The sequence below is a fragment of the Ylistrum balloti genome, unplaced genomic scaffold, assembly GCF_031769215.1.
Source record: "Ylistrum balloti isolate Yb309-2 unplaced genomic scaffold, AGI_CSIRO_Ybal_v1 Utg370944, whole genome shotgun sequence".
Taxonomy (NCBI): domain Eukaryota; kingdom Metazoa; phylum Mollusca; class Bivalvia; order Pectinida; family Pectinidae; genus Ylistrum; species Ylistrum balloti.
In genome coordinates this window covers 174,816-198,588 of record NW_026782532.1, presented here as the reverse complement: position 1 = coordinate 198,588, position 23,773 = coordinate 174,816, and the positions used below count along the sequence as shown (strand labels likewise).

The following is a 23,773-nucleotide window of genomic DNA, read 5'->3' as shown; positions in this document are numbered from 1 at the left end:
GCCTATTTAAATGGGTCACAACACTTTATATCTGCATTGTTACTTCATTCAAGCATATTTGGTCGTACAATTACAATCGGAGTAGACACAAGTTATCACAACTAAGAATTGCATTTTCCGTGCTAAATTATTTTTACTTTCAGCTGCAGTGACAAGTAATCTTGCTTTTACGATACATTCTTTTAGTTACTTTTTTGTAAAGATGTATATGTATTATTTTTCACCACAGTCATTGTACAGAGCATTGGTTTAAAAAGGGATAGCATACAATTGTTCGTTTTAATTTTACAAAACAGATCACGTGTTGATATTTTCTCGCTGCGCATACTTTATGTACAAAATATAGACAAAATAACAATTAAAACAAGACATGAATCTGTTTTGAAAGGGCAAGCGTCTAATACTTCATTAGGTTTGAAAAGGTAAGCGTATTAGACTCCATTTGTTGCGAAAGGGTAAACGTCATGAACTCAATTTGTTTCGAAAGGGTGAGTGTCGTTTACTTCCGCCATGTAATGCAAGGCCTATGTAAGTGGCAATATGTTAATAAAAATAACGAAATTTCAACACATTTTTCTTTAGAAATATGAACCGAGTCGATAGCAGATAAACAAGTTTGTAATATTTGTTTACTAATAGATTAAAAGCCTCTGTTGTTCTGACACAATTAATTATCCCCATATGTTTGTTACAGTGTCGGACAGAGGCAGCTGCTGTGTCTCGGACGAGCCTTGCTCCATAAAAACAAAATTCTCATCCTGGACGAGGCCACTGCCGCTGTTGATATGGAAACTGATGAACTTATACAACAAACGATACAGACCGAGTTCAGTGATTGTACTGTCCTTACCATCGCCCATAGACTTAACACTATCATGGAATATGACAGGTTAGTTATGTATGATAAAATATTTAAGTTCATTGAAAAATCTCCTTGATTACATTCATATTACTGTTTAGGAGGAAATATTCTCCCAGGATTATTTCCGCCCTTGAATCGAACTTTTCATTTTCGCTTAGCATTAAATTCGCCCCCAATATCTTAAAATGTCTACAACAACCAACATTAGCCCACTTATTATTGTTTTCGCCCTATTTCTTAAACGGAAAACAGGCGAAAAGTTTCAAATCAGAGAGATAAATACTTACCATGATTCTTACATTTTGTTCGTTTGATGTAACCATGCACAATTAAATTGGACCAGCTTTGAATTAGCGATAGTTTGCAAAAGCAACAGTGTATACGTAAAGATAGTAACACTTATCTGCCTTTAAGCTATTGTAACACGTAAACCATTGTGTTTGTTTACTGTTTTCTCGAACTTGAAATGGTGAGGTCGGTTGTCAAATAAAATCAGCTTAATAAAATGTGCACACAACGGCATTTATCTAAGAACTTACTGTCTACAAAATGTATGATACAAATGACACGTACAATATAAGAATATGGTGATCATGAATTGAGTCAAATATTGATCACAATAACATAAATACCTCCATTTTTGTTCATATCGGAATGCAAAAAATGGATCATGAAAACTTAAGAAACACTATTTCCATTTTTCTTTTTTAATATATTTTTTATTATTATTATTAAGGCAATTTTCAATTTGTTTTTGACAGGGTGATGGTTCTGGATAAAGGTCTCATTACAGAATTTCAAACCCCGCGGGTACTTTTACAGGACAAAACAAGTGTATTTTACGGAATGGCCAAAGATGCGGAACTAACAGACTGGTTTGAGAATGAAAAATATGCAAAGAAACTGTGAATGAGACTATCGGCATTAAACAAAAAAAATACTTGCATTAAATGCGTTATTTCCGATAAGGTTGTATTGCAGCATACTTAGAGTGTGTGAATGGTATCAGAATAAGTGTTATATAATTAGTCAAAAGATTGACAAAACAGAGTGAAAATATGTTGTGAAAGTTATGACGGTGCGCCTATATCATGCGGCGGCTATGAGGGTGTCAACATTTGTGTTTATCTCGAGTGCGATCATCACCTAACTTGTTCTATATAAGCAATCGGATCTTTGTACAAGTTATCAGTTATTTACACATAATTGACAATTAATTGGACTCTAATTGACTTTGATATATAAAGTTTTGCTCTACATGGAGCCTTATTGCATACTTATAAATATACATCACCAAAAAATCATTTTAGATTCAGAACTTCACTAAATTAAAATATTCAATCTCCGATAACTCACAGATGAAGTTTTAATGGAATTGTTTATTCGTTCCTGACCAAATTGTTTCTTTTAAGTTTTGATGAACCCGACTGTTCCTCATCATCCTGTCGACTTCGAGATAACGACGTTTGGTTATATCTGTAATCAACGATTGAAAGCTGAGTCCAATAGTTTCGTTGTAGATAAGGAATATAATCAATGGATACATGTCAACCGAATACTTTTATCTATTCATTTATTTTATCGATGCGGCCATAATCAGAAATTGATGAAATTATTATGGTAATGACTCCAGTAATCATTCTTTTATTATGATCTACCTTTTTTATGGAATTAGATTCATGCATTTTCTTCATCTTTTTATGAAAAAAAAGGTTTATAATAAACTGCAATTAATTTACTTTTAAATGGAATGTTTATGAAACGAATCGTGGATATGTATGTGAAAAAAACCTCCCATAGCAAATCATTTCCTTAAACATTCACTTCTACCCAGATAAACTCAGTTTGAAATCAGAGAAAAATATCTGTTCAATCATTAAATGAATTTCATGTGCCTTAAAATGCCTTCAATGCCGACAACAGGATTGACAACAGTCACTGTTTCGATATTTATTTAGTAATGATGCAGACATTTGACAAGGAAATACATAATATATTAATGTGTTACAACAAGTAAATTATTGCTATGGAAACAAAAACATGATTTAGCAATAGATATTACCAAAATGATTTGTCTCTATGTTAAATTAATTTTTATGTATGTGGTATCATTTCCCGAAACATCTCAAAATTTCTTTACGAAATAGTTTTATATTAGGCAAGAAAAGAAACCGTGGCTTGAATTGATGATAATGTGAATAAGGGTTTGGACGATATGGTTCTTGAAGGAAAATAGATCCATAACGGTTGATCTAAAATCTAGACTATTTCACATCATAATTACAAATATAACTTGAGGTTTGTCAAATCCCACGGCATGTAACACCAATCTAATCTTTATCATGTGCATTTAAATTTCTAGGCAGTTTTCGAATTCAACTAGAAAAAAGTTCTAAATTATTTTAATAATATTTCAAATGCATTTGAGCAGGCTAGCTTGATAGCGAAGGATACCATATCTATACATTAAACAATCTTTCGAAATAAGAAATACTGGCTAATCATGCTTAAGAATAACAATCATTTAAATTGCCTACTTATGACAAGGAACTCCATTGCTTATAGTGAATTCCTTATTTTCACAGGAATTAATGCAAACAATGTGTTATTGCTGTCTCATGTAGTTGCTAAACCTTACTTTTGACCAAATTTCTTCCCGCCATTGTTATCATTATAATATATGGAATGCAGTCTTGTTGTGATGTTGTTTACTCCAGATGTGGAATAAATGGTATTTTGAATACCTCCAAAGAGCTTGGCCAATCTTCAGCACCCTCTTATCGCTTATTGTTTCACTCTGTACACCACCGTTCCAAATCTTAAACTGAAAAAATGTCTTCGTCCTTTTGTTGTGGGTCTATATTTTCTAAGAAAGATAAACGTGGTGTAATATATGGTTGTGGACTACACTGAAGTGTATTTCGTTTCAAATACTTCTAAATGAAAGAAGAAATAAACGAAGGGCGAAATGAAAGAGATGATCGAGGTACTGGTTGACTTGGGGTTTGGTGGTAATACTTTCCTACAGACTATTGGCATATGGAAACTAGTCGCGCGGACCTCTGTTTGCGGATTTAATTGTATTTTCATACCAGGCTAAACTTATCGAAAAACTCTTTAAAACAGGTGACAAAGACCTTGCAAGTTCTTAATATTACTTTCAGATATTTTGACAACATCTTGCATTTTAGTGAATATTTGGATCGCTGTGGTTTTCACCGGTTGATGGCCCTAATGTCCATTTATGTGTTGACGGACCGTTAAGAATGTCATTATACTAATGATTGTCTTCAAATATTAAGGACACGACAGACACGTTTACATTATCCATTTATCAACATAGACAGTTTTCAACCAAGCTGTATGACAAGTGAGATGGCCTCATTTTCCTTATCGCAAATTTTCTATTTCTTGAGAGCAACACCCGTGCAGTCAACCGATGATGTTAATATGTCATAGTTGAATATTCAAGGGCATGTAACCAACATTACGATTATCTTGCATGGCAAATTCTTAACACAGGTTCTCAAGATACAGGGTGATGAGAGTTTAGGGAAGTTGTACGGTCGTCATAGTGATATTCATCGATAAATGTTGAATTTTCTTTATGCAAAATGAAGCTGGACGTGTTTAATGCTTGTTAGTTTGCCTGATTGTTCCATTTGAGAGCAGCCTTACATTGCTTACTTTGATTGAACAACTTGACCTGGTGGGTATCGCCGGTAAAGGAGAAGGCGCTTACATTTCCAGAAAACATGGTCTTATTTTCATTCTACCTTTTCATGAGAATTCGCAAAAAAAAAATCTGTATACATTTGTATTGAATTGTAGATTGAATTATGTTGATGTCCACATGTTGTCATTTTGTAGTATTTGCTGAACCTTGCAAATACTTTGCTAAATCAAACGTGGTATGCAGGTTTCAACAAATCTCAGCAACTGAAAATCAACCAGCAGTGTCTGTCATTTTTTATCTAGAAGATAGTACAAATTGATAGCTCCTTTCTTTCATTAGCAAAACTATTATAACATACTGAGAACGTTTGAGTAAGTTTGGGCTTCGTCTTTTTAGTTCATTGGCACTATACAATGACGTTGAAGCTGATAACATTATGCGAGTAAACTTATATGACCTACATGTATCGATAAGACCTTAGACGTAGCACAATAAAAACCTGCTTTTGATATCTGTGCTGACTTATCATAAACCAAATATAAATTTGACTAATGGAAGGTAGACATGTCCATTACTGCGTCAGCCGAGCAGTTCAGGAAACTTGCTCGAAAAATATGATGAAGCTGCCTCGATATTGCGAATCCTTTTTAAACAAAATTGCACAAATGTTACAACAGTGTATAACACTTTCAAGTACAAATTTAGAATTAGATAAGCAAAATAATGTACTGACTTATCATGCAGCTTTGTCATCAGCATACGAGCTGACGGTGATGTTAAGGACCATTAAGGGCCATTTGAACTATTTTCTATAATGATCTACGTCGCAATGAATTACAAGATTTAATGTCTACATGAAAGCTGAAAAGACAGTCTTTTCCTGAAGTCAAATCCTACATAGATTTTCACAGGTCCTCATCCTTAACATTTTTAATGTTTGAAAAGGTGATATGGCAAATATATTCACTTTTATTCATTATACACGACATACCAATGTAACGAGATACAAAGTACATAAACAAATTAGGTTCGGCGGGAAAAAAGTATACAATGGAGATCCTGAACGCGAACTCGAAATATTGACTTATCAAAAAGCTGACAAATCACGGACATGACGATTGCACAATTTCGCGCATTATCTTTTGGTAACAGTGCAACAGTATATGACAGGTTCACAGGGGCATCGTACGTAAATGACCTTTCCTACCATATTGTTTGTACGTAGACAAAATGGAGTTGATGTATTCTGCAATTCTTTTAGGCGTATTGTTTACACCGACATTTGCAACAAGTGGGTTGAAATTTATTTTAAAATAGTTTATCACCAGCAGTTTAAGAAAGTATATCTGTTCTTGGTTTTGAATGTAAATTCTTTTTAATCCTACAACAAAGGCGAGAAGAATCTTCTGTCGTGATTAATGATTTAGTTAGTATCATAATTTTTTTCATTTTTTCCATCTATGTTTATCTTATGTTTATCCGTTTTTTCCCGCAGTTGTCCATAATTCAGAACAAAACTTCAAACAGTCAAATTTAAAATAGTTCTTGACACTTGCAGTACGTGGTATGGAGGGTTTGCCTTCCATGTCGAAATCTAAGTAATATTGTCGTTATTCTTTATATTTCGCCTGATTCCTTGTGAATATTGGCACAGTTACCAAATATACAAACGTTTTCACATATTGAAGACTCAAATATTTGTTCATGTGATCTAGCTGCCTGTGATGCCACTCTCCACGGTGTATGCGTCAACCTTTACGCCCAAACAATCTTCTGCCCCATAGGTAAGTGATATTTAAACCATTTTAAAAGAATATGTTTATAACTCAATTTCAATGGTCTTAACAAAAGGAAAATTAATGGTTGAAAATGAAAGCTCGGCACGAGTACTGCTTACTTTTAACATTGTAACATTCCACTGCAAAAAATCTTGTCATTATAAGGAGCAAGGACATTGAATGGTGAATGAGAGGTTCTCCAGACAATATTCTCTCGTTCAGAAAAATGCATCTTTCTATTGTGATGGTTAAAAATACCACGTTTGAAAGGGATCACTTGGATATTACGGTAGGGGATCTACGGACAAATTAAAGTTAACCAATTCCATAAAATTACAAGTCCTAGGTATACGAATAAGTGTCCTTCCTTTCGTTGATGATCCATTACTTACACACGTGATGTTTTATTCATGATAATTATTAAAGGTAGACAACTCAGCCAACAGGGAGGCACACTCAGTTCATAATGGTCTCATTTTGGAGTTTTTCTTGAGTTACATTGTTCGAATTTCGTTTATGTAGGGGTGATTTCGTTGTTAGATTAATCCTTTTTAACATCGTGACAAATCAAATTTAATTGGCATAACGGTCGTCATCGATGAACCAAAAGTCCATTACCCTTTATAAATACATGCTTTCCCCTCGTACATTTTACCTTCAATCATGCCCTAAAAATATATTCCTGAGTCATTATAACGACTATATTTCCAAGTTCGTATTACCAATTAATTTTTGGTCTGCGATCAGTATAAAAAGTTGAAATTTTATCAGATGTCATACCTTCCCTAAGGTAATAACCTATTGACCCGAATAAATTTTAGATATTAAAATCAACCCTGAAAACCTTATCTAGCAACGTTTTGTTGCACGTAATCTATTTTGTTTCTTCTCCATTTCACGTGACCTCTCCCTGACTTTTCAACGACTGGTCTGGTTTGTCAGCTATCGGACAATGGCCCGAGTCATATAACTAAAGATCGCTATCGCATTGCAAAGTGGACAGATGTTTTCAAAAAATCGACTTGTTGTGTAAAAGAGAAATTGTACCCTCCATAGACATTATTTTCGTGTGACATTTGATTTTATAAGGGCGTAAAACTATTATGTATCAATAAGAGGGAGGGCTATTATGACCTTGCTGATGTCTAAACTTGTAAAATGGAATACAGATTGGACCAGTGCTTCATTTATCTTTATTTTCTTTTTATATCACTGATCACTTAACCATTGTATAACTACTACTATTTCATCAGACACTGTTGAGGAACATGTGGGTGGGGAGTTTTATGACTGACATACTTACCTCATAAGGACATTTTCTGCTTCAAGTTGGATGCGATAAATGTTCATTAGTATGCCAATTGCTGCTTACCTTATTATTTTTTCGGTACATGGCATTTGGGAAAGATCAATATTTAAATGGCGCATATTGTCGATGGAGACGGTTACAATTCAGAACACCAGGGCCCTTATTCATGAAACCGTTTTCATGCTGAAGCATGATTTTTGTGCTCAAGCCTGATGTCTTGTTTAAGTTAAAAATTGATAAATAAGACTGATTTAACCAAAGATTTAAAAATAATTTTGAAAGGACTTCAAGTCAAAGTCATATTCCATGTTTATATTTGACATTTGTATTATTTTATATGATTTAGGTGAATCATAAAAAAGTTTGCTTGAGCACGAAATCTATGCTTGAGCATGAGAATGGTTTCGGGAATATGGGCCCTTGTCTTTTTTTCTAGTATTTATTCAGTTGTATTCGTGTTATTTTGCCTTTGACAATATATTTCCCTAGTTTCATTGGATTTTAGACTTGAATTAATGATCCGTTGACATGTCGGTTTTAACCTTCGTGATTTTGACAGGAGATTCCTTTACCATTAGCTTCTGTGGATTTATGCAAGGGTGTTGCTATCCAACGTACATAACATCTAGTACGCACGGCAGTTCAGGAACACAGAGTTCATCATCAGGCTCCCAAATTACTTCCGGTACACCAAGCTCGTTAACCGGAGGTAGTTCACCAGGTAAAAGATCATGTTCAATCCTTAATTATTGCATTACATATTGAAATGCTATTCGCTGGAGTTGGAAATACTGCTTAAAAACATTTCGTTGACTCAACCGGAAATGGTCATTTGAAAATTTAGTGCCCAAGGGAAAGTAAGTGAACCAGTACATTTCCGACTAGACCGCGAACTGCTGTTGCAATTTCTCACATGATTGTAAACATTCTTTTATGTAGCGGATAAGAATTTTCCATCAACTTCCGGCTGTGTGTATAGTACACAAAACTCTTCTCTCCTTCCTTATAAATACTACCACGTCATTTTGATGTGACTGTGTGGAGTGATTCAGTTTCGAGGTTATGCCGATACAATTCGATGTCACTTTAGTCATATATAAATGTTTGTGCTGTATTCTTCCTCCAAATAATCCGAATATATACACAAGTATAAGATTACTACCGATTTAAGCATCACTGTGGAGTCCTATAAAGACGAAACAGCTGTATGATGCAGTTAACTTCATTGTTTGGCTTTGCTGAATTTGATTCAATTTTTGTACAAAAATGATGTTATTTATTTATATTCATTTGTCTTTCATACAATTATCTTAATTTGTAATAACTTGACTATTCAAACATTTTTTGTAGTAATTATTTTAAACCTGTTGCATGAGTTAGTGAGAGTATGGTCAAACGATTTTCTTTTGAAATGCTTAACATTTTTACAAGATAAATGTGGAACCAGTGCCGTTTCTCACACCAAGATAGTTGGAGGTACAGTGGCGACCCCTGGAGAATATCCGTGGCAAGTTTCACTTCGTTATGCCGGTCAACACATGTGTGGAGGTACACTCATCAGCAACCAATGGGTACTTACTGCCACTCACTGCTTCGAAGAGTAAGTTGTCACATAACCTCTACTGACCTTCGACACTGTTTGCTTTCTGAGGTCTTATAGTTTTTAAAAGCGTTTTTTCCAATATCATGACTTTTAATCTACTGTATTTGTCTCTTTGACACTGAAATGTCTAAAATAAAACTGGCTTCATTGTGATTTTATTTTTGTCATTATTATTTCAGCATTTGCGAGAATATTTATAGAAAATAAAACAAACTTCCGTTACAGTACCGGAACTTCACATTGGACTGTTGCCACTGGAGTCCATGATCGTAGCCACATCTACACCAGTCAAATACACAGAGCCGTGAATGTGATCTCCCATACCGGGTACTATAAAGTAACCCATCATAACGACATCACATTAGTAAAGGTAAGGGAAGCCACTCGGAAGTGATAAGCACTATCAAAGACTTTCATGTCACAATTACTTTCATTGGAATATTCTGTATAGAATAAACAATTTTCTCCTTTGTCTTTCTTGTATCGGAGAGCCGATATTCCACTGTATGAAAGGAGGAGGCAACTGGAAGTGTTCCATGTAGAATCAGAGTTGTCGTCCTTGTCTCCACTCAATCGGACATAAAGGGACTAAATCAATTGTCTTGCAACTCTTGGGATCTCGTCTTTTCCTGCTTACCCAGTCCACTCTGTGTTTTCAGTTTTTGTCTCTCTAGCCACCAGTTTTCATAAACAGTGTTTATTGCCATGAAAAAAACCTGAACTGGTTAACAATTCTAGAAGTCCAAATAGCCAGCTACTAACAAAATTGTTTTTCTACCAAATGCGGACAATGTATAAGGCAAACTCGATTTCTAATCATAACATTAGCAATAGCCAGCAATATTATCTCGGACACGCTTGGGTGAACCCCATGCAGATCTGTTGCACCTTTTTTCTGTCCAAAGGTACATGAGACCTTTATGGTATGTTATTGCATGTTGTAACATTTTAGAAGAATAAATTCCGTTTGATTTTTTTTTATTTTCCAAGACATACCTCCCCTCATTTTCCTACCAATATCTTTATAACTTGATAGGCTTTACCTCCATGACACGAGTTCGTGATTTCATGGAAGCCATTTCGATTTTACAATTATTTAAATCGTTATTCCCCTTTGTTTACTTTTTTCCACATTCTATCTTTGTTCACAGATATATAGCTACTTTCAAACATAGCATTCTCTTCATCCGTAGTATTTTGACTCGACGAATATTGGAAGAGAAACTGTCGTTTGTTTGGCTGTTCGTTTCTATATTCTGGTCTTTACTTCAGCTGTTTCTAGTCTTTTTTCTGTGCAAAATAGCATTTGGCATACGCTACTCACGAGCATTGGTTGTATTTTCACTTCATACTATAATTTTTTTATTGAGCTGGAGAAACCTATTGACACTACCAGTACAAATGTGAGGACAGCCTGTCTACCGAAAGCTGATCAAGTCTTCGATAACGCGATTTGTACTGCAACAGGATGGGGGACTACGTATCTAGGTATTTAGCATTCCTGTTATCAGAAACAGTCTAATCAGTTCTAGAGCTTTAGGCAGTCGACTCCCATTTACAATTACATAAAAGAATTGAGGATACTGTTAAATGATTTTCGTCGGTTCCAGTTCGTTGGTTCTTACGGTTTTTAAAAACTCAGTAGTTCATGGGTACTTGATTTCGTTGATGAATATAGCTCAATACATATAATAATATTAACACATTTTTTGCACATATAAACTCTCGGGATAAAAGTATCCGCGAAATCATCGAAAATAACATGCACCAAAAAATTAAAGATTGTACAGTACATTGCAGCTGTGTTTAATTATGTATTTCTCTATCCCTATATATGATGATTCTGTATGTGATCTAGTGATTACAATCTCGCTATTTTATTATAAATAAGAAGTTCGTTTTTTTCATTAGGTGGTCAGACAACTCGATATCTTGAAGAAATTGATCTACCCGTCATTGCGCACGCGCAATGTCGATATATCATGGGAAGTGCTGTGACCAGCTCTAACATATGTGCAGGCTATTCCCGGGGACATGGAGTGTGCAAGGTAGAGTTATAAAAGTGACATCATAAGTAGAATGAAATATATAATTATGCAGAATGAAAAAAGTATCTCAGACAAATCTGGAATATTCATCCTTAACGCCATATTTAACACGTCTTCTACTTATTATGTTAAATACAATTTAGCTTCGTGCATCTAAAATTACATTGTTGAATTTTGTTGACAAAATGCATTTGCACACTTACGTTTTGTTGTCACGAAGGTGTTTGCTTTGCAGCCAATTTAACCATGTCCATTTGCGCTGATGTTCTTGGTTGGATATCGATGGATCTATAAGATTATATTAAACCATAATGCTTAACCGCCCTTTAAAGTACATGTACTTTTTCACCTGTTTCCGAAGAGTGCGATACATACATCATTACAGACCTATAACATGGTGGTATTAATGTCATACAGGATGACTCAAGAATTGATGGTTTCGTTACGTGTAGATATATTTTTGTTGTTATTAAGTATGATATCTCGTCTATATTTTGTCATAAAAAAGTGTTTTCGTTTTCACGTCAATATTTATATAAATAATACTAATATTAAACAGATATATCATAAGTGATGTTCCACATTGATTAATAAATTGTCGTCTGCTTCATCGACGACATTCGCCATATCTATCTTGGTCAGCCTATCAACCCTCATATCTTGAAAACCTGTTTTATGAGTGTGTCGTGATAAATGAAATAAGCCCATGAATACCGAATCAGCTGCGACAAATGATTACCGTAGGTTGATCTTACCATCAAGAAGTTGATGGATCATTCTCATCAACTTTCTGGTGTTGGTTTTCCTGGCCATGTACATTGCTTTCAATGTAAATCGTTTTCAATCCTACAACATGATCAAGTCGCCTCAATAGCCAATCGTATTCAACAACGCTCACTAGTTTTCGTTTAGGGACAACGATTGGTTGTTGAGCAAATTTGTTTTTTGTTTGTTTTTTTTTTTGTTAAACGTCTTCACACTTCAACCATATGAACTGTTGTTAGAATATAACGAATATGTAAGTTGGATTTTCCCTTGACTAACCTCTTACCTGATGTTTATTACCTGTTACTAAACAGTAACTGAAGTTGAAGAATAATCAATTCATTATTCAAGTAATTATCTCTTAATAGCATGATATCATAATACAGGACGATTTTTAGACCCTGATGAGTCCAAAAATTACAATGTCCAAGAAGGGATACAGGCGAACCTGCAACAGAAATATGAGAAATATTCTCCAGGTTTCTCAGCAGAAATTGATAACATACTCTTACTCGCAAAATCCAACATGCCCACCTGTCGGCTATTTCGATTCTCCAGACAGTCCTGTAATGAAAATGTATAACCATTGACCTATGGAAATAGGAAATTCGAGAAAGATCTATTAAGTACTTTTGACGAAAAGGCCATAAAGATTTCGAGATGGTCGACCGTCGTCTTTTTCTGATTTTCTTATCAGTCCCAAAATAGACTGTGCTCAAATGCCCTAGAAACCACGGGAAAGCAAAATGTGAAATTGACATTGATCTATCGTGAAGTTATCAAGAAATAGCGACAATAAACTTTAAAATTCACAATCCATGATGGCCGCCTGTCGGCCAGTTTGTTTTCCGAAAAATAAATCAAATCTGCAAAACAAGCGACCAAGGAGAACCTATATATGAAATTTGAAAAAAAGATAATTATAGTTGTTATAGGTCCGATGAACCACGAACAAAGAGCTGTTAAAGTTATTATAATGGATGATTCAGATGGTGCACTAAAAATGTAATGTTTTTAGCAAAGGTATCTATTAACTGTTCACTGTATCTCGAAAACCTTATTAGATTTCCTAGTGCCATATATTCTAATTTCGTTTTGCACGAATGTCGTATTATTTTTAGCCTAAGAAATACAGTAACGTTTTGTGGTATGAATGAAATATTTGGTAGACATTAATGTATGTTAATGCGGTTATGATTTAAGAATATCCTATTCTGTGAAGAACAGTTCAGATATATAGATTATCGTCATAATTCGGGAGATATAGAGGTTATAAAGATATAGATTCCTTAAGATCATGCCAGTACATATAGAGATGTTTAATGTTTTTCCTTTGAATATCGTATGTATTTCGCAAGTATGACAGAACATCGATGTTTTTCATTCGTTTGAGGTTCAACTTATTCAATTTTTGCTTCATGTGCTTCCGAACAATAACATGCACAAATTCCAACGTATATATAGAAAGCACCGCTTTGATTGGTCAAAGCAATGTTATATCATCACTAGATATGCTTTTTTGATGATTATTTCATGTTTATCTATGTAGTAATGACATAAGAATAAAGAAAAATGTTAAACACAATCAGGATTTCCTTGTATAACATATGTATGTTATCTAATATTTCTTGTTAACATTGACAGGGAGATTCTGGTGGACCACTCGTTTGCAAGGAAAACGACCACTGGACCCTGGCCGGTATCACCTCCTGGGGCTATGGATGCGCCGAGGCGCACACTCCTGGAGTGTACACCAGAGTTTCCTCGTTCCTGGATTGGATACATTCCACCATGAGTCTGCATTAAATAAGGAATTATGTTGTGTTATCGACAGTATTCCTATATTAATGAGGATAAATAATTTCAAATTACATAAGATTTACAGATTTTTTATGTCCCCTGATAGAAATCGGGGCATATTGTTTTTGTGCAGTCTGTTTGTCTGTTGTCAACATTAACCTTATCCATAACTATTGTACCGTAAGATTTAGGGCATTCATATTTGGCACGTGTATTAGTTGTGACACGACCTTCCAAATGATACCAACACTGGACATATGTGATTCACAAACCCACTTCAGAAGTTTGATGCAACCGGGGCCATATTATTTCATAAACACATGTTGTTTTCTCCTTTTTTCCAATTTAAGAAATTTGATGACAGTCATAAATTCACCCATAGATTTTCCTTAGAATACTTTGAACACGTTTACAGCTGCAAAGACATCTTTGCAACTGCAATGAACATGGAGCATCTTTCTTCACTTGTGTTTATTGTCATAAGGATTAAACATTTCGTTGATTTAGTATTCATAGCCAAATTCAACTGGACAGTTTATATAGGTGACAATTTGTTATACTGGCCGGAAGTTCTAAAAAACAAAAAATAATACATTTACTGGCGGAACGTTTAGGATTGTGATAGCTGTTAAAATTACATATTAGAATTTTTAAAAAGTTAATATTAATGCAACCAAACCTTTCTGTGTAATGACAGATGAATTCTCCTAACATATAACATCAAATAAGTCTTGATTCATTAAATATTCAAAGTAAGGGCACTCATATGATAATCAGATTTAAAAATACATTCGTTAAAGGTCTTTCATTGTTCTATATGTAATCTAAGAAAATTGGTTCTGGTTCACGTCCTCACAGCAGACATGCACACATTAAGACGGTGTGCACACATTTTAAGACATACTTTTTATAACAATCACTCACGAGTCCTTGAAGGACTAAACATATGTATCATGCAGATTATTCATTATTTGACTTCACTGCATCTTATTCTAAATTTGTATTAAAATGGTTCCATTATCTTGTATTATCTTTAAAAGGTAAACAAAAGAGTGCAGGTATGATGGAACTGAAGCTTGATAACTGTATAGCGCCATTCCACTGGAATGCCATAATCCGGACATGGTATCATGATATGTTACCTAACAGTTCATTCATCAAAAACCTCACATTGTAAATTGTGTAAAACGGTCGCTCAAGCAAGACAGGTTTTGGATTATCTCCCTTGATCAAGATGTGCGGCAGTTAGCTTCAGTTAAACGCTTATTCTAATGCGTCAGGCCATGATATTCCAGTAGGGTGCCACTATAAAGTTTCCCTGTATGATCCCATTGTCTGTGAACACTTTATAAGACCTTAGCTGTTGTTTGGATTGAGGCAAACTTGATAGGAATCCGTTATTTATTATTCACTTTCGTGTTTTCTGTACAGAAATGTTATTTGCAATAAAGAAAATAATAAGAAAATACAGACAACTCCCCCCTCCAAAACAAATTCTGTTGTTGACTATATGTCCGTAAATTGTGGTACTAGTGAACATTTTAGTTCATTAATAGGTCAGGTCTTGGGGTTCGATGTGATAGGGAGTGCCCTCGATATCACGATTTGACCTCAAGATAAGAACATTCCCGTTAAGACCAAAACCATCTAAACAAGTTCACTTACGCCGACACCGTACAACGATATGGATTTGTTCTGTATCACTCTCGTTTTGCTTGCTTTTACGGCATCGCCAATTTCCTCTCAGACAGGTACGTATTACTTTGCTAATTTTGATTTTCCTTGGTCGCCGTCCAGGTTTCAAAACTTTAAGCTCCTATCATCAATGACGAGTCGTAGAAGGACGACAGAGCTGCGTCATACAGTTGATTATTTTCATTATTTGATCATATGTTAACATATTTTATGCTAAAGTGTGCCATTTAATTGCATGGTTTTTTTTTGGTTTTTTTTTTTTTTTTGTTTTTTTTTTTTTTTTTTTTTTTTTTTTTTTTTTTTTTGTTTTTTTTTTTTTTTTTTTTGAATACATTTTGGAACAATTGTATTCTTAGTACAGATATTCTTTTCCGTAGCTGCCACGTTGTCACCAAGCGCCCAAATACTTAAACATATCTTTGATAAAAGCCTTAAATCTACACGCGATAAAATTGATATGAAGATATCATCATTAAGTTTTGTTCATTTCAACAATGTGGGTGCCTTTTTTAATCGGAAACCAATGGAAGTGGCCCAATGCTTCTGTTTTGGTGCGATTCTGTATGATGATGATGACCTTAGAATCAACACTGTTGCATATGTTTCTTAGTAAATATGCTGTACAACTGTGATGTTCACGTTCTGGCGTAAACGTCACGGTTACTAAAGCTCTCGTATGTTTATGTCCAACGGGGACACTGCGATGTTCCACAAACTAAACTATGTCTTTGGCTCCTTTGAAAATCTAAGTTGACTTGATGACAAATGGAGGTGCCATGTCATCACACTAATTTTTTATCGACGATCTGTTGTATAATTTATACATAATTATGATTGAATATCATTGTCCACAGTCTGCCAAAATAGCCTTCACGGAACATGCATCAACCTGTTGACCGGAACATCACCCTGTGGATCTGGGAACCATCTTGTCCTTAGTTATTGTGGTTTTCTAGAAGCCTGCTGTTATGGCAGCCACCACACCACCGCTACCGCAGCTCCAACATCTGCGCCAATTCACACCGGCGGATCAACCGGATCCGGAAGTGGTACGTACTTCGTATTGTCAAATGTAAAGTATCACGCAAATAATAGGTCGTTCAAAATATATTTCTACTTTACATTTGCTTCTATTTGAGTAAGGAAATTCTCGATGCATTACAATTTAATAGATAAACAATCTAAAAACTGGGAATATCAAAACCCTGTTAACGTTTAGAACTCATCGCCTGATAAATTAACTTTTGTTTATATCGACATACGTAAGGGAACTCCTATTCTTTTTATGCATTTTTCCATCTATCATAGAAATATATTTTCAACAAAAGATATATTAACGGTATTCAAGTTGCATTCTTTATCATAGCCGGTTTTCGATGTATTTGTAATCAAGCGTTTTGGTTGGAGTAAACTAGCGAATAATGCATGTGGCTCTCAGCAGTATTTAGTTCCATGATAGGAGGAGGTTTTTGGAAATGACATAATTTTGCTTCAATATTTTGCTACAGCATCGAAAATGTGAACGTTTGAACAACGTAAAAGCAATAGGATATATGTTGTAATAATGGTGATTTTTATCAATATATTGAACATGAGCACGTTTGAGCGTAGGAAAAGTGACAGGTTTTGCACAATATTTATTCCTTTTTTTCATTTTCATTGGTTGCGTCCTCAGGAGGCCAATGTGGCGTTCCAAGCGTATCAGGCAATCATAAGATAGTGGGAGGATCTATTGCGACCCATGGCGAATACCCGTGGCAGGTGTCGCTCCGCTACGGAGGACACCATATGTGTGGAGGTACACTTATTAATGAGCAATGGGTCGTCACCGCTGCTCACTGCTTTGAAGAGTAAGTTTTTTCTTCCATTGATGTCATTTTTTTCTCGCACGCCTACAAAATTTCAACCATATCCGATCGTACCGTTTACAAGGAGGAAATGTATGATGTCGTCTTGATTTGTTATTTCGCTCTACTGTTCCTAGCGCTCCGGAAGTTGTCGTTCACTTGTGTTCTTTAGACAAACCTTTACTGTGCCATGTCTTTTTGCATAAATCAAGGCTAATTAGATCGGATAGTATTATAAGCTTCCTGTCTGTCCCTCATTATATCCGACTTTCTATCCGCGGGTGTTCTTTTTTGTTCTTGCATAGAGACAATGATCTAAAAGCTGTTGTATGGATATATGCTATGAAGTTGGGTGTGGTTTATACTCATAAGTATGTCTGTTGTTGCCATTGTTATTTACATTTGGAAATCTTATACCATTTACCTGCATTGACTAGTGAGTGTCTTTGATGAAGCAGAACATGCTTATCCTTCCGAAACATATTCTCCTCGTTCTTTGTCATGCGTCTTTCTATAAATCTTTCCTTGGATTTGTGTTTTAAACAAGACATGTCAGGGTTTTTTCTAAGAACAGATTATTACTCAAGCTTGTGTTTCTGTTACTTCCACTCTCTTTACAGTTAATTTCGTTCTTATTCATATATGTTTTGTGATTAAGGGATGCAGATATGGTCTCGGTTTTAGGAAATATATACAGCTTCGTGGAAAAAGCACTGTCTGGACATTGTGATATTTTACTGTATATGAGGGTGTTTTGACATTGGTCTTTTTTTTATTTGTTTGATGCCATGTAATTTTGGTTATATCTTTTCTTGCCCTTATATCCATCTCCATAAGAATATATTTAATAAGGTTTGACATTAGATAGATGCGTGCTTTTTATTCTATTTTATAAGAAACACTCATGAGTATTGAGTAAAATAATTATCAATCGCCTCAAACCTCAATATGTAAAGCGTATTGATGATAATACCCAGAGGGCAAATTTGAACATATCAAAAGATATATTAGATGCTATTGTAATGATCAAGTTATGTCGAGACATTTTTGTTGAATTTAACAATATATATTTTGCGGTTGCAGTCGATGAAGCAGAATATGTTAAACTTTCAGGAACACCTGGTCTTATTATCTTTTTTTTCTTTAATTTTCCTTGTTTTATTTATATTTAGTTTCGCTTTATATTTTGTATTTTCACGTTGTTATTATTACAATGAATATACCATTTTCCTGAAACAATATATCAGAACTCATGTTGATATATCTTTTCTTGTAGCACGCAATCACATTACTGGACCGTGGCAGTAGGTATCCATGACCGTAGCCACGTATACAGGAGTCAAGTCCACAATGCAGCACGTGTTATAGTACATGAACATTATGACAAAACTCGCAACCATAACGACATCGCCATGATCAAACTAGACAAACCAGTTGACACATCATCTACCTACGTGAAGACAGCCTGTCTGCCTGATCCTAATGAAAACTTTGACAACGCTGTATGTACCGTAACAGGCTGGGGAGCAACTCATAGTGGTAAGAACGACAAAGCAAAGATAATGAATATAAGTTTAAACATGCACACTTGGGAGTCATTATTTTCCTAATGGGTGTCGACGATGCAGCAGAAAACGCTTGCTTGTGCGGAACACCTGATGTAATTATTCGTGTACTTTTTTCTGAAATTTTCCTGTAAATCTTTCATTCGTCCATTTTTTGCACCAGTTACATCGACATTAATATTTTATTGTCAAGGCAATATTTTTTCCTCGTTTTGTATATCATCTTTCTAAAAGATATCTTTACATCTTCAATAAGTCACATTTAATATCCAGGCCCATCTGAACGGCTATTTTCTAATTTATTTTAAGTATTTTAATTAAATGAGGAAATTATAACTAGTATTCTAAACAGTTTAACCTTTTTAATTTTTTTACATATTTTCTTTTCTATCATTTTTTTTTTTTTTTTTTTTTTTGTTTGTTTTGTAATTTTCATATATTTCAATATATAATATATATTAAACAAAAAAAGAAAGGTAACACTACTTTATTCTGTGATTAATTAATTAACCCCTTCATAAATCCTTACCATTCATGTACGAATAAAGTAATTGATCAATTCTGATAAAACTGCAGTCATGGTTCATTATAAAACTTTGCGTTCAGTTGATTTTATTCGACTGTAAAGGACGCTGGGGTCAATTTCAAAGGTAACACCATTAGTAACGGGTATGACCACCATTTGCGAAGTAAACAGCATTGCAGCGTCGTCGCATGGAACTCGTAAACCGGCGGATAATTCGAGGAGAGATGTTGTTCCATTCAGCGATCAAGGCTTGGGCCAGCTCCTGCAAGTTTGACGGCTGATTTTGACGTTCTCTCATGCGTCGCCCAAGAACGTCCCAGACATGCTCAATCGGTGACAAATCAGGTGATTTAGATGGCCAATCTAACACCTGTACGTTATTCTGCTACAAGAAAGTTCTGCTGACGCGACTGGTGTGCGCTGGTGCGTTATCCTGTTGAAAAATGGCGCCAACGCCATGGCGTCTTAAGAATGGCAGAACCACTGGTCTTAAAATTTCGTCCCGGTATCGAATGCCGGTTAAATTGTCATTTAGCACAACAAGCCTGGTACGAGTCCCCCCACAAATACCACCCCAAACCATTACACTTCCGCCGCCGAAGCGGTCCCGTTCTGCGACGCAGCAGTTCGCAAAACGCTCCCCTCGTCGCCTCCACACTCTGCGCCTTCCGTCACCGTGTTGCAGACAAAACCTGGACTCACCTGAAAACAGAACATTGTTCCATTGTCGTAAGGCCCAACGACGGTGAACACGGGTCCAGTTACGCCGATTATTACGGTGACGTCGCAACAAATTGGGTCCAGTGTAGGGACGCTGCGCTTTCAATTGGTAGGCCCTCAACCTGTTGCGGTCTGTTTGGGGAGACACACGACGCCCAAACAATGTCCTTGTAGTCTCTACTGCGGTTACGAATCGATTGCGCAAGTGTGTCAATCGTATACGACGGTCATCACTGGCGGTCGTTTTACGGGGTCGGGTGCTTCGGGGACAATCGGATGTTGACCCAGTTTGGTTTAAACGACTTACCCACTGGCAAATTGTCTTAACACTGCAACCAAAATGCCGTGCAACTCGACGGCGAGACTCCCCAGCCTGGATCATGCCTGCAGCCCTTTCTCTCTGTTCTTGTGACAGCCGGGGCATGATAAAGTTGATAGATAGCAATCACTAAATTATTCTATACTTGTATATTTCGGACAGTTTTGTCTTCAGCAGACCTGCATGTTATCATGTTTGGTGATATAGGAGATGAAATAACATCGAACAAGCTATTCCTTCAAAGTAAAAATCATCGTTGGAATATCAGTGTGTACACGCTTCTTTGTGTCAACAAATTCAATGATGAAGTGAAAATAAATTTGAATTATCGAACAACCTTTACACTACGTGGTTGTTTACGTCATTGCTGTCTTAAATTGTGTGGACAGGTTACCAGTGATCTGGTAGGGGAATGAAGCTGTTTAAGATTACTGTAAGAAATTATCTTCGGTGGTGAAAGTTACTAGTATGTATCTTAGTTTAATCAATAGGTTCTCATGAGCTTTAACGTGAAACTGCATTTATTATAAAATTGATACTAGTAATTGTAATGTGTCGGTTCTAGGTGGACAAGGTACCCGTTATCTGGAAGAAGTCGATGTTCCTGTCCTTACGAACAGTATGTGTCACTATTACATGGGTAATAATGTATACTCGTCTAATTTATGTGCTGGATACAGTCAAGGAGGAAAGGATGCTTGCCAGGTATGTATTCTTAACGTGATCAAATGACATTTCCTTATACATTTGTAATGCACAGAAAAATCGGAGGGAGACTTATCACAAATGACGTACATGATTTTAAGATACGTCGAAAAAGACCAAATCAAAATATTTTCTTTGGCTTGAGAGGAAAGTTAGCTGGATGATTAAATTGGCTCGATAGATTATTTTCATTTCTCGTCGAAAATGAAGCCTGTGCTGGAGACGTGGAGAATTGATTTGATGTATCTCTGTATATCGTAAGTTGAGACTGATTAGGGAGGGGACACCAACTGCAGGTCGGCGTAGTGTCTCCGGTGTCGTCTTTCTAGTGGAGGTCGGATAGCTGGAGAATAAGGTCTGGTGTATTTTTCATCTAAAAGTGGGTCCCCCATGGAATTAGTGGTTTCTTGTGGTCTCTTTTAACGACAGGACGTTGAAAATACCAAAACAGAATGTTAACCCTGTTGCAATATTGCTACCTTGACCTTTTCTTTCCTCTTTGTGGCTCCCTCTAGACATGATAGATAGATAGATAATGATACATGGTTTCTCTAAGATTTGTTGGTGAAAGGCGAGCAAGAAAATGAAATGTGTATCAATATTTTGAGTATTTAGAGTATCGGAAGAAACGTGAGATAATGCATGTAAAGGGACATTGTGTATTGATATTGAGTCATAAGGGACGATAACCCTTGTATCTGCAATGCATATGTTAAAAGTTTAATGACCTGACTACTAATTTTTACGGGTCAAAATTTTCGCGAATTTCTTTGAAAATGATCGAATAATACGTAAACGAATTCAAATTTCGAGATGATGATGTAAAAGGGCACATAATATTTCATATATGATTTTTTGCGATCACCTTAATGTACCGCGAAAATAATCATTGCCGCGAAGATGACCGGCTATCCCCCTTGTTTACCGAATCAGTATGATGAAGATAATATGTTGGAATAACGAAGGTCGTTTGAGCATATGGTTGTGTTACTTGCATCAATTGTTTTATTGCCTAATGATGTATGTGTTCCCTGAACAAGTAGTCCTTTGTACAAATCTGTGTAATCGCTGCCTTTTAGGGAGATTCTGGTGGTCCTTTAACCTGTAAAAGGAACGGTCGCTGGAAACTGGCTGGTATTACATCATGGGGTTACGGATGTGGACAGAGGAACGCCCCCGGAGTCTACACTCGGGTATCATCCTTCCTGTCCTGGATTCAAACTACCCAGAGGAACAACTAAGTTATGTAGTATCGATTCAAATAACTCACTCAATACAGACTTATAGCAAAATAAAAACAAAAGTTGGTGTCGTATAATTGGTGTTATGTTATTATTGTTATTAATCACATTTTTTATCTCTATGATCTTTCGTTATAAACCTGAAAACTCGAAAAGAAGACGCGGCTGATTTTCTTCAATCAAATGCACTCTAAAGGGTAGACTTTCATTATCTCTGTAGCTGTGTTTAAAATATATAGAGAAGCTTTAATAATGGATTTTATAATCAATTTTTCATGTTTTCCGTTTATATTTCTGTTTGGTTTTCATGAATCATCACGTGTCTATATTGATAATTTTCACACTTTTAGATGTGTTACCTCTTTATAGAGACAAAGCAATGTAATTGTTTTATATTTATCAGTATTTCACAAAAAAAATCCATAGTCATTTATTCCATAAACACTCTGTAATAATCCACAATGTAAGAGGAAAGCTTACGTCATGACTTCACACTCCGTGTTTACGCTGACATTACATTTCCCCTCATTTAACTACACCTTGTATGGTGAGTGACAATGAATATATACCTGCTTACACATGCTTGACCATAAGTAAGGGACCATCAATCAAAGTATTGAAATCTTAATCAAACCTGATTTTTCCTTTAGTAAAAATAAACATTGTCGTATTCCTTGCAGTGTCTCGTTTTTGTGTTTCGTGCTGTTTGTCGACAAAAAACGATAACCCGGATTAAACATGGATACCTCGTGTTAAAGGTTACGAACAAACAAAATTAAGTCCAATGTAATATATGGATAGTCCCTAATCCATGATCAAGTGTATTGATAAGATTATAATTAATAATTATATGATAACATTTCTATGTGTTGACAAGCAATATTTGAATACAAACAGTATAATCAAAACGTCTGTTATTGTCCCTTAATATCTGTTTGGATGTCCTATCTAATCAGCACTGCAAACATTCATTGCCTGATAACCAGCTATGATTCTCTTTACACATTCACTGTTCCCTATTGATATTTTCAGAGAGTTTTAACAATAGAAAAAGTTTGAGATGAAAGGGTTTCTTTTCAGAGTTTCTTTCTCAGATATTCAATAAACCTAGAAAAGGGGACTAGTATTTTTTTAATTCATGATAATATAAGATATATGAAACTGATCTTAAAAATCAACATTTTTTTGTTTTTGTTTACATTATTTATTTATTTTTCTCTGTTTATTTATTTGCAACCGTTTAAGGCGGAATATCTTTGTAGTAGTAGATGATGGCTACCTGTCATGACACTATACGCGAGGTCCGTCGCTTAC

At 35.4% G+C, this 23,773-nt stretch overlaps 3 protein-coding genes across 3 annotated transcripts; all 3 read left to right on the top strand.

Moving 5' to 3' along the window:
- Positions 1 to 694: 694 nt before the first annotated feature.
- On the top strand, positions 695 to 2,486 carry LOC132559587 (ATP-binding cassette sub-family C member 3-like; the record flags this gene model as incomplete). The annotated part of the gene is made up of 2 exons (XM_060224217.1): positions 695 to 889; positions 1,624 to 2,486. Coding segments are annotated over 2 exons (343 nt in total), but the record flags the coding sequence as incomplete, so codon positions are not given.
- Positions 2,487 to 5,768: 3,282 nt separating this feature from the next.
- Positions 5,769 to 13,847, top strand: LOC132559590 (chymotrypsinogen B-like). The gene is made up of 8 exons (XM_060224219.1): positions 5,769 to 5,829; positions 6,254 to 6,322; positions 8,185 to 8,346; positions 9,057 to 9,225; positions 9,454 to 9,598; positions 10,599 to 10,716; positions 11,140 to 11,276; positions 13,686 to 13,847. Exons 1-8 carry the CDS (start codon positions 5,769 to 5,771, stop codon positions 13,845 to 13,847), a joined length of 1,023 nt encoding a protein of 340 aa, XP_060080202.1.
- A 1,678-nt stretch (positions 13,848 to 15,525) lies between these two features.
- LOC132559589 (prostasin-like) lies at positions 15,526 to 22,459 on the top strand. Its single transcript, XM_060224218.1, has 6 exons — positions 15,526 to 15,592; positions 16,391 to 16,585; positions 17,212 to 17,386; positions 18,660 to 18,922; positions 21,079 to 21,218; positions 22,298 to 22,459. Exons 1-6 carry the CDS (start codon positions 15,526 to 15,528, stop codon positions 22,457 to 22,459), a joined length of 1,002 nt encoding a protein of 333 aa, XP_060080201.1.
- The last annotated feature ends 1,314 nt before the right edge of the window (positions 22,460 to 23,773 follow it).